The following is a 12842-nucleotide window of genomic DNA, read 5'->3' as shown; positions in this document are numbered from 1 at the left end:
TCTGTATATGTGTAATGCACTTACTATCTTTTTTCCTTGCATATTCACTACTGTTACATCTGCCTACATATTCCCAACCTACTGTACAATGAATGGTAGAAGCTACTTCATGCCAATATTTATTTTTATACCCATGTTCCACAGTAGTTTCCGTACGTCTACTTCGTTTAATTTAAGCACACTGCAATTTAAAAAGTCTTGCACTAGAAGCATTTCTCTTTTACTTAAAAAAAGTCATCACCATTTTGGACCGATTATAAGTAATTATCTTTCCTACTGCAGTGCAAATTAATGTACAATCGACTTGCTAGATGGGGCCTCGCCTTACAAGAATTTACTTCTTAAATCTAACAATATCTGGTGAAACAAATGTGATTCCCGATGCTTTATCACATCTGCTGGAGAATTTAAAAGATACATAATGAGTCCACGTGTCGGAAAAATCAAAATTTAATTTTAAAAGCAGCATGGAAGAACAGTAAAAATGCGAAAGTTTCTACATACCATAAAATGTGACTAGGTAGCGGATGAAATATAAAAAGTCATTAATACAATGAATCAAAATCGAATGTAAAATACAACTTGGCAATTTTACGTCATTCGTAATGGCGTCTTTCACTGCAGAATAGACTTAAGCTCAAAATCATGAACATTTTGCATACCAAAACACAGTATTTACGGTCTGACTAAATGTATACATACTAGTTACGCACTTTTTCGTCTAAATAAATGCTGAAAACAACTGCAGGGATAGATGATCTTCAGCAACATGTCAGCGAGTATGAAGACTTATCAGAGCATTTATGTCAATGTAACTGGATGTCTACAGCCCGAAATAAGGCTTAGCATTATCCCACAAACCATAGACGAAATCGTCTTCTTGGACCTCTTCTGACCGCACCCTCAGTCTCATGGAAATTTTTCACAGATCTTAGCAGTAAACGAATTTATTTCAAAATTTTTTTCACTTCTTCCTGCTAAGAAAGTCCAGGGGACTGATGACTTCAGATATTAAGACCCATAGTGCTCAGAACCATTTGAACCAATTGAACCAGTGTCTCAGCGACCGCTACCGCGCGGGCGCGGACCGCGGAGAGAACGCCTTGCGAGGGAAGGGGATTTAACACGGCCACCCGGCCTCAGGAGCTCAGTTCGTCAGCACACCTGACGATGGCGACATGTCTGATCGCCGAAATATTGTACCCGTTGGACACTATGGCCCGGCGGTACACCCGTGGTCTGTTCGAGCAAGAAATACGCCGGGAGAAACTGAAGACTCACAAGAGTTTTTATTGATTGAAACTTCCTGGCAGATTAAAACTGTGTGCCCGACCGAGACTCGAACTCGGGACCTTTGCCTTTCGCGGGCAAGTGCTCTACCATCTGAGCTACCGAAGCACGACTCACGCCCGGTCCTCACAGCCTTACTTCTGCCAGTATCTCGTCTCCTACCTTTTTATTGATTCCTTTCATTTTTTACACCGCTTAAGACTTGTGGACCGAACCCCTTCTTATCATTCAGTTTTTATAATAAAAACAAAATGTGGAGTACTTATTGCAGTCTTCATGGATCGCAGTATTTCTTTTGAATTATTGTAGCATGTTGTTAGATGCAGAATATTCATGCAGTTGCAGCGGAGCATTAAAGTATTAATTGTTAGGAGATGTTAAAGCAGATTTTAAAAATTGCATTTAGACGAAGGAGAAATGATTTTTTTTTATTTATAGGAAGAGTAATTAATTTCTGATATTTATTCTCTGTCAGAATATTCACATGTCCGATAGTAGGAAGTTCCAGAAAATGTTTGAGTACTGAAATTTCGGAATAAGGTTTCAATAATACAACTTGTACGGCTACATATCAGACTTTATAACATCGATAGTAAAGTTTCACTAGTTAGTCTAGCAATTTTTAGATAAAACGTATAGATAACGATAATATTGTCAGAAGTAGAGCTTTACACATTTCCGCGTGTCTGTTGCCATTATAATAATTTTTTATGATTACACTTTCACCAGGCTAATAATAATAATAATAATAATAATATTTTATAGTAAAACTTCCGACACATCAACCTTTATATGAAAAACATTTTTTATATGTAATCGTTTCGATAATATTCCCTCTAAACCTAAAATGCCAAATTACCTTCCGGGGTGTGTTTTATCCCTTAAAACTCAAATTAGACACAAACACAAAAATATGTATTGCAGTGTGTTGCCCCTCCACACACCCGTCATGTTTCATTAGGATCGTTTATTGACACTTGTTAACGTTGCCTTGTGAATTTTGCGAAAACATCGTGGGCTTTCTTCCTCATATCCCCATTCAGCCTCCAAGATCAATTCGTATTTGGGTATGGTTGCACCGACCTATGACGAAACCAGCAACCTCTCTCTCATTTCGTTCGATGTGCATTGTCACGCCTACTTGATAAGGAACTAAAAGCTGGAATAGAGCTCCAAAATTGGTCGCACTACTGTCTTGAATCTTACTTCCGCGATGCACTCTCCTGGAATGTTTCCAATAACTCCAAATTTTCCATTCGCCTTTCCTGCAACAGGGTTCGCGTGTGCGTCTCCATTCATTTCGATTATTAGTGTTACTCCTAAATACTTGCACGATGTAAAGTGCTCAAGTTGCTCACTACTTGTAATCGATTACTATAAGGTTTTTTCTCCTTGTTACAGATATTGTCATGCTTTTATGGACATTTAGAAATAGTTGTCACTCATTGCTCCAAATACAAATTTTATCTATACATTTCTCCATTTCCTTACTATCTTCTAACGACAACACTTCCATACAGGCAGCAGTCTCATCAGCGAACAATTTAATAGTTCTCTAATGTTTGCGAAATAAGCAAAGGATTTATCAAATAGAGTCAGAAACACACTTCGTTATGGATCTGATATGTTTCTGTTGAACGTTTGGCTTCCAGTATAGCGTACCTGGGTCTATTAGTCAAACATCGCCCCAACAGTATACATCAAGAGACACTTCGTATGACTGCATATTGATTATCAGTCGACAATTTGGTATAGTGTCAGAAAATCTTTTCGTAATCTAGGAAGACGAAATCTACCTGCACCTATTTGTCACGATATTATGAGTGAAAAACGCGAACTGTCTTTCATATGAGCGTTCTTTTTCTGAACCGGTGCTGATTTTTGGATAGGAGCCTCTGTTTCACCAGGAAATGCCATAATGTTTGAGGTCAGAATATTCTTTAAGATTCTGTACCAGATGGTCGTTAATAGTATCGGTATGTAACGTGAGCCAAGACAAGGGATCGTTACCGTAAGCATACCACTTGCCACAAACCACTGGCACAGCGCTATGCTCAGGAGCTCCGTAACTAGCGAAACTAACAATACCCTAGAATCGATTTGGCAGTGTTTTGGCAAATAACGTACAAACCCGTCCTGTATCATACAGGTACTGATCGTCGGAAAAGACTGGCCATCGAATCGGTGAGTCATCGAGTCAGCCCTGAGGCTAACATCCCACAACCGTCAGTCCTGACAGGATCGCCTGCTAGCGTGTCCATCCACAATATCAATGGACTGAGCGTCGAACCGAGGCCCTCCCAGCGGCCAATCCCATGGACTCTCACGGAGGCCAGGCGCTGTCAGCCAGAGATCATGGTCGGGGTTCGTACCTCTGATGTCTACGCCTCCATCACACACCAAGGATGGTCCAGATTCCCGCTAGTCTTGCTAACATCAAAGCAGGGCCAAACCGCTGCGCTAGCGTCTTACGCAACAAGGACCGTTGCTGACCCCCAAAATTTACAATTATTAACCGACCTCAGTGAAACTCCGATGAAGCTTTGTGCAGATGTGGTGTGCAGTGTCCCTAATATTCCTGTCGATCCCGTCACTTCGCACATTTCAGTTCTGAGCTCACCCCCAGTGAGCGCGTGAACATACCTGGAATAAGAGAGTCTCCTGCCAAATGTGAAGACCCTGCTCAGGGACCCCGCCTGATATCTTGCAACCCACATAAAGTAACTGTTATACTTTCCTTCTTAATGACAAAGCTCAGCCGCACTCTGCAGGAGAAGCGACGATGCTCCTGCAGCGTTTCCGATGAGAAGTGTTTGATAGCCCACCGTACAGCCCGGACTCGGCTGATTTCACCTCTTCACTCACATGAACCGCTGCCTACGAGGTCAGCATTTTGGCACAGACAGAGAGGTACAGACCAGCTTGGAGAACTGGAGGTGACTATGTAGAAAGTAGCTGGGAGCAGTAGCTAAATGTAGCAAATAAAAAATCTTTGCCTTTCACAGTGATTTCCATTTCGCAACCGATTGGAGGCTGAAAAAAACAGTCCTCGCGTAATGCAAGGTCGCTTCACCCCCGAGCTGTGTAGTCAGCACGCAAATGGGCGTCCATCCACTAGGCACGGTGAACAGTGGGTCCTACATCCACCACTCTGCCTGATATGGGCACAAGCCTGTTATTATAAATTGTTGACAAATAAATAAATAAATGTTTCAGCTGCCCGCAGCTTAACCCACCCCGCTACCTCCTCCAGAGAACACCCGCACACCTACACCACGCATCTATATTTTTCGTAAACTAGAGTGATTTGCACTCTGTATAACATAGCTCACTGTCGCACTCTTCGAGAGACATGGAGAAAGGAAGGAAGATTAGAGTTTAACGTCCAATCGACAGCATGGCTGGATTACAAAAGTATAGGGATGGGAATTAGCAGCCGCCTTTACATAGCGAACATTCTGGCATTTGCTGGAATGTTACGGAAATCATGGAAAATTTAAATTAAGATGGCCGGATGGAGATTTGAACCATCGTCCTCCTGAATGCGATTCCAGTGTCCTGCCTGAAACATTGGGATCAGTTAGACTCGAATCGCCTATGAACCTTACGATTAATGATTGACATTGTGGCACACCGACAATAAAACTCAGAAAATTGCTATCTATCTTCTTTCGCCTATTGCAGTAACTTCGTCATGCAAATATCTCCATAATTATTTCTTCCTCCGACGAAAGTTGTGAGTTTTGCCCATGCCGGTTCAATTCGATTTAATCCGCAATTATAGGGTGAAAGTGGCACCAGAGTGCGTCGATGAGATTCGAGTTCTTTTGTTAATTTCGAGAACTTTGTCTTCCGGTTATGTTGTACAATTAAGTCAAATAAATTCGTCTTTCTCACTGACACATCAGCATCCACTGAGTAATTTCACTTTTAAATCGAGAACCTAGCTGGAGCTCCGTTACACTCTTTGTTGTTATAAGAAACAGTGTCCACAATTGTAACACAGTTGGTTGGCAGATTCGGAATTGCTTTAGTCAAGAACTCATTTAAAAAGTTTCGTATTTCATTTCCCCCTGGAATCCCCTGTTGCACATCCAACTTTATAAATAAACTCTGCATGGAATAAAAAACCAGTTTATGATCTAATATTGACCACAATAATACTGTTGCTTCCACTAACATTGCCCATGATGCCAATACCGCCTGCTCCCTGCAACATATTCTATAAGTAATGTTGTCCACTCAAGTTTGATCAATGTAAAAGATCTTCCTACGCTGCTCCCTTAATTTCCTTACTTTTATCAAGTATTTACGTGTTCTTTCCTTTACAGATCTCTTCCAGGTAAATCATATTACACGCAGTGCCTTGTGTAGAACATCTTTCTGCCAAGGAAAATGGATTTTTTTGTTCTGTAGCAGTAAGTAATTTTCATAAGATAGGCAACTTTTTTGTTTTATGTTAAATTTCTCCACCGTTTCTGGAAACACCGATTTTATAAAACTATCTGTAACGATGGGTTTCCTCCCAAAATTCTTAGTTTTCTTTCGTGACGATTCCAGTAAACGCTTCTTTCTAATACGTCCTATAGTGATGAGACTGACGATTGTATAAACAGCAGCCGTTTGAGTGGGGTTGGTAATATTAGCAAAAAGTTAATTTTGTGTCTTCTCTCTAACACAAGCTGTAATGACATAGGAAGCGTCAGAACGCTCGTTACTCCGAAAGTACCTCCTCTTCATCGTATTCCCCAGTTTTCCTGCAATCTGTTAGGCGTATATGTCACTTTGGAATAAGTAAGTAAGTAAAAGTAAACTGATTGATAATAGTGAGTAAAATCCCACGAAAAGAATCGACGCAAATCACTGCACGCTGAACTATACCACTAGACAGGTAACAGACAACTGATTTTGGGTGTCCCTGAAGGCCAGTTGCAGGGTTCTTCCAAGGAATGCCACTTCCTCTCTCCCTCCCTCCAAGAGTGCTGCTATAGTTTACAAACTATAACCGAGTGTGACGTTTCCATAGTTTTTCAGGAAAATAAAGATTTACTTTTAAGGAGAGCTTTTATAAATCACAGCAAAGCATGCACACACTACTTTCCCGCGACCACCCAACATCCCGTTACCTGACCACCGCACCCGTTGGGGTAAATGACACTTGTGATGGTTGGTTCAAATGGCTCTGAGCACTATGGGACTTAACTTCTGAGGTCATCAGTCCCCTAGAACTTAGAACTACTTAAACCTAACTATCCTAAGGACATCACACACATCCATGCCCGAGGCAGGATTCGAACCTGCGACCGCAGCGGTCGCGCGGTTCCAGACTTTAGCGCCTAGAACCGCTCGGCCACTCCGGCCGGCGACACTTGTGATGACAAGTGTCATCCAGTCTCAAAATAAAGATAAAATAATTATAAAAATAATGATTTGGCACAATAGCTGTACCTCACTGTAATGAAACACTACCAATTCCAGACAAATAACAGACCATCCTCGGACATCCGTCCACGCACGATCGAATTTGCTGTATCAAGCATAAAAGATGGCAATGAATGAGACCACATACTGCGAGGGTGAAGTGCAAGGCCACATGGTAGTAAGAAACTGGTAATGCTTCAATAAAGAAGTGACATGCAGCTGTTGTGCTAAATCATGGTATTTTTAGTTATTTAAAATCTGTAGTTCATAGCCACAAAATAAAAAAAATTATTAAATAAAGTATGAATTTTGTATCTCAGACGCAACTTTATCGTCTTCACTTTCGGTTCAACGGTCACGATGAAATTGTTACAGGTTAAAATCATCAAATCATGGTTCGACTGCACTGTAAGCTTTACACAAAAATTATATTTTTTTACACAACTCGACTGGCTAATTATATCATTAGAGGTAGTTGTCAAATAATTCGTTTACTCTCTTCAGCTGTATTCTTTTCCCTAAAAATTATTGCTTTGACGTTATGTCCGATCAGTTTTAAACTTAGAGGTTAATCACAAGTGACAAGTGCACGTTTAAGAAGAAGTGCGTCACAGGTGAGCAGTCATAATGCGGCAATAAAATTTTAATGTTTGACAGTGTTCGGTCTCTGTATAAAAGGCTGGTTCAGTCATTATACTAATAATAAAAGCATTTCGACCTCCTAGTGAAGCTGTTTAAGTAACCCCTGAATAAAACAACTGAAAATGCTAGACTTACCCGAAAACGGAGGTCTCCAAGAGGCGGCTGAGCATACGGGATGCCGACGAACCTGTTGTAGAGCGTGCCGTTGATCGAGGAGGCCACCACGCCCCTGAGGGCACCCGTCTCCACTGTTACGATCACATCGTCCCCCTGCAAAAACGTCTTACTTTAGGACACGTAAACATGCGTTTGTTGCAGTTGCCTCGCTGCCATATTGTATAGTACTGTCCGCCAGGTTAGCTGAGTGGCAGCGTGTCTGCCTACGATGCAGTGGATCCGGGTTCGATTCCCGCCCGGGTGAGAGATTTTCACCTCTCGTGGACTGGGTGTTGTCCTCATCATCATCTCTCCATCACCGCAGCCTAAGTCGCCGAGTGCGACGTCACCTCAAATAAGTTTGCAACGCGGCGGCCGAACTTCCCCGGAAGGGCCTCCCGCCCAACAATGCCACACGATCATTTCATTTCTACATTTCTATAGCACTCTGTCTACTAAAGAGGGCAAATTCCAAATAGTCTTCTACAGACTACTGGCGACACACAGCCTACTCCAAGTTAATATTAACAATGCGTAGAAGAAACTTCTGAAGAGGAAAAACGGTCTAATTGCCTAAAAACCTTAAAAAGGTTTGAAGAAGTGCTGTGATTTTCGTTAAGAGTTCAGGAGGATGAGGGGTTATAAGTGGATCGCTGACCAGGTGAGTCAGACAACAGGAAGGCGAAACGTGGACAACAACAGGCGCTCCACATCCAAGTGACGGCACGGTGTGCAGTAACCGTGCCCCGATTACATCAGCTGGGAGCGCCGGCCCTTGTCGGAGCAATCTATCGTCCTATAGGCATCATCGGAGGGGGAGCAGGCCAGTCCCTTCATAGTCAGAAACAGCTGTTCTCCCGGCTACTGAAGCTAGCCACCGTCTCCTCCGGTGTATACGAAGAGATGAAAATTCACCTTGAGGGCCATCCAGCAATCGTAACGACTTCTTGTTACTAAAATAAAGGCTTTGTGTTTGCCATCAGGAGTCGTCTGCTTGTCACGCCCTCCATCAACCTGTCAGAGAACACGCGATCCCAACAGTCGTGATATCCTCCGCCTCCTTTTACATCGGTGTTAGAAGTTTACAACGTTTCATTACAATGCACACTGTCAAATAATGCTATTCATGCCGCTGAGAGCCAATGTACTGAATTGCCAACCACATACAGTCCTATCTCTTCTGCCTATCTCCATCCATGTGGAGGGATTGGGTTCGGCTCTTGCTGCTTGATGACAACTCAGTCTTCTGACTGGCTAGATGCGGCCTGCCACAAATTCCTTTCCTGTGCCAACCTCTTCATCTCAGGGCACCCCTTGCAACCTACGTCCTCAATTACTTGTTGGGTACATTCCAATCTATGTCTTCCTCTACAGTTTTTGCCCTCTACAGCTCCCTCTAGAACCCGAAAGTTATTCCGTGACGTCTTGACGGATGTCCTATCATCCTCTTCTTTCTTCTTGTAGGTGTTTCCCATATGTTCCTTTCCTCGCCGATCCCGAAAGTTATTCCGTGACGTCTTGACAGATGTCCTATCATCCACTTCCTTCTTCTTGTAAGTGTTTGCCATATGTTCCTTTCCTCGCCGATTCTCTGGAGAACGTCCTCATTGATTACCTTACCAGTCCACCTAATTTTCAAAATTCTTCTGTAACACGACATCTCAAATGCTTCAATTTCTCTTCTTTTTTCCCACAGTCCATGTTTCCCTACCATACAATGCTGCGCTCCAGACGTACATTGTCGGAAACTTCTTTCTGAAATTATATCCTCTCTTTGCCAGGGCTCGTCTACTTTCGATGTCCTCCTTGCTATTTTGCTGGTTAGATTGCAGACTTATTAACTTCATCTACTTCGTGATCTCCAGTCCTGATGTTAAGATACTTGTTGTTCTCATTTCTGCTGCTTCTCAAATACTTTCGTCTTTCTTCGATTTATTCTCAATCCATATTCCGTACTCATTACTCTAATCATTCCATTCAGCAGATCCTGTGATTCTTCATCACTTTCACTTAGGATAGCAATGTCATCAGCGAAGCTTATCACTGACATCCTCTCACCTTGATTTTTATTTAATTCCACTCTTGAACCTTTCTTTCATTTCCGTAATTGCTTCTTCGAAGTACAGATTGAACAGTAGCGGCGAAAGACTACATCTCCGTCTTACATCCTTTGCAATCCGAGTACTTCGTTCTTCGTATCCCACTCTTATTGGGCCTTCTTGGTTCTTGTACAAATTGTGTATTACCCGTCTTTCGCTATAACTTACCCCTAGTTTTCTCAGAATTTCGGACTCCTTGCACCATTTTGCAATGTCGAACGCTTTTTCCAGATCGACAGATCCTATCTACGAGCCTTGATTTTTCTTAAATCTTGCTTCCATTATCAGCCACAAGGTGAGAACTCCCTCTCTGGTTGCTCTACCTTTCCTAAAGCCAAACTGATCGTCACCTGACACATCCTCAATTTTCTTCTCCATTCTACTTTATATAATTCTTGTCAGCGACTTGGATGCATCAACTGTTACGCTGACTGTTCGGTAATTCTCGCACTTGTCGGCCCTAGCAATCATCGGAATTGTGTGAATGATGTTTTTTCCAAAAGTAAGAAGGTATATCGCCAGACTCATGCATCCTACACACCAACGTTAATAGTCACCATGTCCCCCAGAGATTTTAGAAATTCTGATGGAGTGTTGTCTATCCCTTCTACCTTATTCGACGGTACGTTTTTCAAAGATCTCTTGTATTCTGATTCTAATACTGGATCCCTTCTCTCTTCTGTAACGAATGTTATTTCTTTTGTAACTTCGTCAGACAAGTTTTCCCCCTCATAGAGCTCTTCAATGTACTCTCGTCTGCATTTAACAGTGAAATTCCGATTGTACTCTTAATTTTACCACCTTGCCTTTAATTTCACCTAGGTTCTTTTTACTTTTCTATATGCTGATTCAGCTCTTCCAACAATCATTTTTATTCTTCACATTTTTCCTGCAGCTATTTTGCCTTAGCTTTCCTGCACTTTCCATTTACTTCACTCCTAAATGACTTGTATTTCTGTATTCTTGAATTTCTCTGAACATTTTTGTTCTTTCTTCTTTCGTCGATCAACTGAAGTATTTCTTCTGTTACTCATGGTTTTTTCGCGTTTACCTTGTTTGTACATATGTTTTTCTTTCTAACTTTTATGGTTGCATTTCTTGAGATGTCCACTTCTCTTCAACTGGGGAGCTATTTGAATGAATGGCAGCGGCTCCAAACTCCAAGAAACCGATAACAGCTAGGAGAACAATCTTCTGACTACACGACCTTTCTCACCGTATCCGCCCACCGCCACTGCAAGAGAATGATACGGCCGTCGGTCAGTCTGGATTGGCCCATCTGGACCAGAACGGGGATCTTCGATTCGCCTCCTTATCATCTCTTCTGATATCGTTTACAATATACACTGATCTGTACTTATGAGAGTCTACTCACTTTTTGCAGAAAACAGAAATCTCTTAATTCTTTTCTAGTGTCATTATGGTCTGTCTTTCTTTCAACGTTCAGCGTGATTCCTCTTGATGAGGTAGCAGTATATGTTAAAATATTTGTGCCACAGGTATTTTCTCACATCTCCTGGAACGAAACTTACTTTCGCTGGATCAACAGATTTTATAAGAGAAACAATGATGTGCCTACGTGAAAAATCATAGAGAAGCAACCTTTTGGGTGAACGAGGTGCAAAAGATTTGATAATTCACGCACGTTAATTCTTTTCTTATACGATAACGTCGAAAATAACAGAAGGTGTCCACGTACAATCTCCCTGACTTCCAAATGAAACTAAAATAACTGTGACACACAGATACTTGTGGCTCGCGGCATCATCAATCAACTGTAAAAGGTTTGTGCTAACTTTTCCTAAAAGATTCATTTTTTGTTTCAGATGTTAAGTATTTACTAGAAATGAATGCACCTCAGGAGAGGAACCAATGCGTGGTGTGGATGCATAAATTTCCGACATGAATTTCAAAGGAAGATTAAGTCTTGATGTACCAAGTTCCTAGCCATTGTGAGTATAAACAAACAGTAAGGTTGTAGCTGAAAACGCATGTCTAATGAAATGGTAGAAGAGATCAGAAAGGCTTTCCAAACAAGTCAAGTGCTTTGTATGTATCGAAACATGTGGTGCGTCTTAGAAATCTATACTGTGACAAATCCAAAGTCCTCAGTGAGAAAAATTTACGTGTGCAACGATAAGAATGCAGTGGGAATGTATTCACATCTCTTGGACTATGAAAACAAACACTACAAACCGACATTTCACGACAATTAATTAATTAATTAATTAATTAACTTTTTACAGATTATAATCTGTAAAAAAACGTAACACATGTAATGAAAGCATGAAAACCGTCTGAAGATGAATCGTAATGATTCTAAATCAATAACGGTACCTTTTGAACAAAGGAACTGAAAATAAATTTGTGGGTGGTTGCTGTCTCAACACCATCAACATTTGTCTTCAAATAACAGCTACGCTCTCCAACCATGCCATCATATGACAAAATTGCAAAAACATTTATGTCACTGTTAAATCATCAATTATGTAAGTTTATTTTCAATTAACGTACTACAGGAAAATGGGCGAGAAAGTTATAAAATGTACTTAAAAATAGAGATAAGTTATGAATTCCACGACATTCCGCTTTCTTTTGCGCTGTGCCCGCAAGTATATATTATTAAATTTATTATTATATTATATTATATTATATTAAGCTTCAAATCCTGCTACTAATTCCTGCTCTGGTTTGGAGTCACGTTTTAAACGATACTTACAAAATGTCATTGTTGAGATCTTCAAAAATTACAATAGAATTAATTAATTATGGGCTAGATTTGTACAATTACATTCTAATCGACGCGTAGGAGCATTGTAAAGAATAAAATAATTAGAAAAATGACGGAAAGTGTAACAAATATCTTTTTTTTTTAATTTCAGTTTCATCTGATCCAGAGTATTCCAGGATCGAATTTTCGAGGAAAGATATTTTTCTAATAACAAAAGAGTAGTTGTCAAACGATTTGGGGGCGGTCGTAGAACATTTGGAAAAGTCTTTGACACAAAAAAGTGGACATACATTTACAAATCCCGATGATATGAGACCTACCATTTAGATTCTGTTGACAAAGTTAAGAAATATAAGGAAACATCTACGCGACAAGATTATTTTTTCAAGAAGAACGAAAGCTGGTTAAATACAACAGTATATATTCCGATTGATGCTAAACCTGTAAGTGTGACTAAATCCACAGGCCGACCTGCTACAAAATTTCAAACATTATCGGATAGG

General features: G+C 40.8%; 1 protein-coding gene across 1 annotated transcript in view; it reads right to left on the bottom strand.

Annotated features, from left to right (window-relative positions):
* LOC126199285 (venom carboxylesterase-6-like) overlaps positions 1–12842 on the bottom strand; it is a 127334-nt gene that overhangs the window by 85964 nt on the left and 28528 nt on the right. The window contains exon 2 of the mRNA XM_049936100.1: positions 7489–7623. Within this exon, the coding sequence (XP_049792057.1) occupies positions 7489–7623 (135 nt within the window). The remainder of the gene's footprint in view (positions 1–7488; positions 7624–12842) is intronic.

This window comes from Schistocerca nitens, chromosome 8, assembly GCF_023898315.1.
Source record: "Schistocerca nitens isolate TAMUIC-IGC-003100 chromosome 8, iqSchNite1.1, whole genome shotgun sequence".
Lineage (NCBI taxonomy): Eukaryota > Metazoa > Arthropoda > Insecta > Orthoptera > Acrididae > Schistocerca > Schistocerca nitens.
Note: the sequence above shows the minus strand (reverse complement) of the source record. Positions and strands in the feature narration are given on the sequence as shown.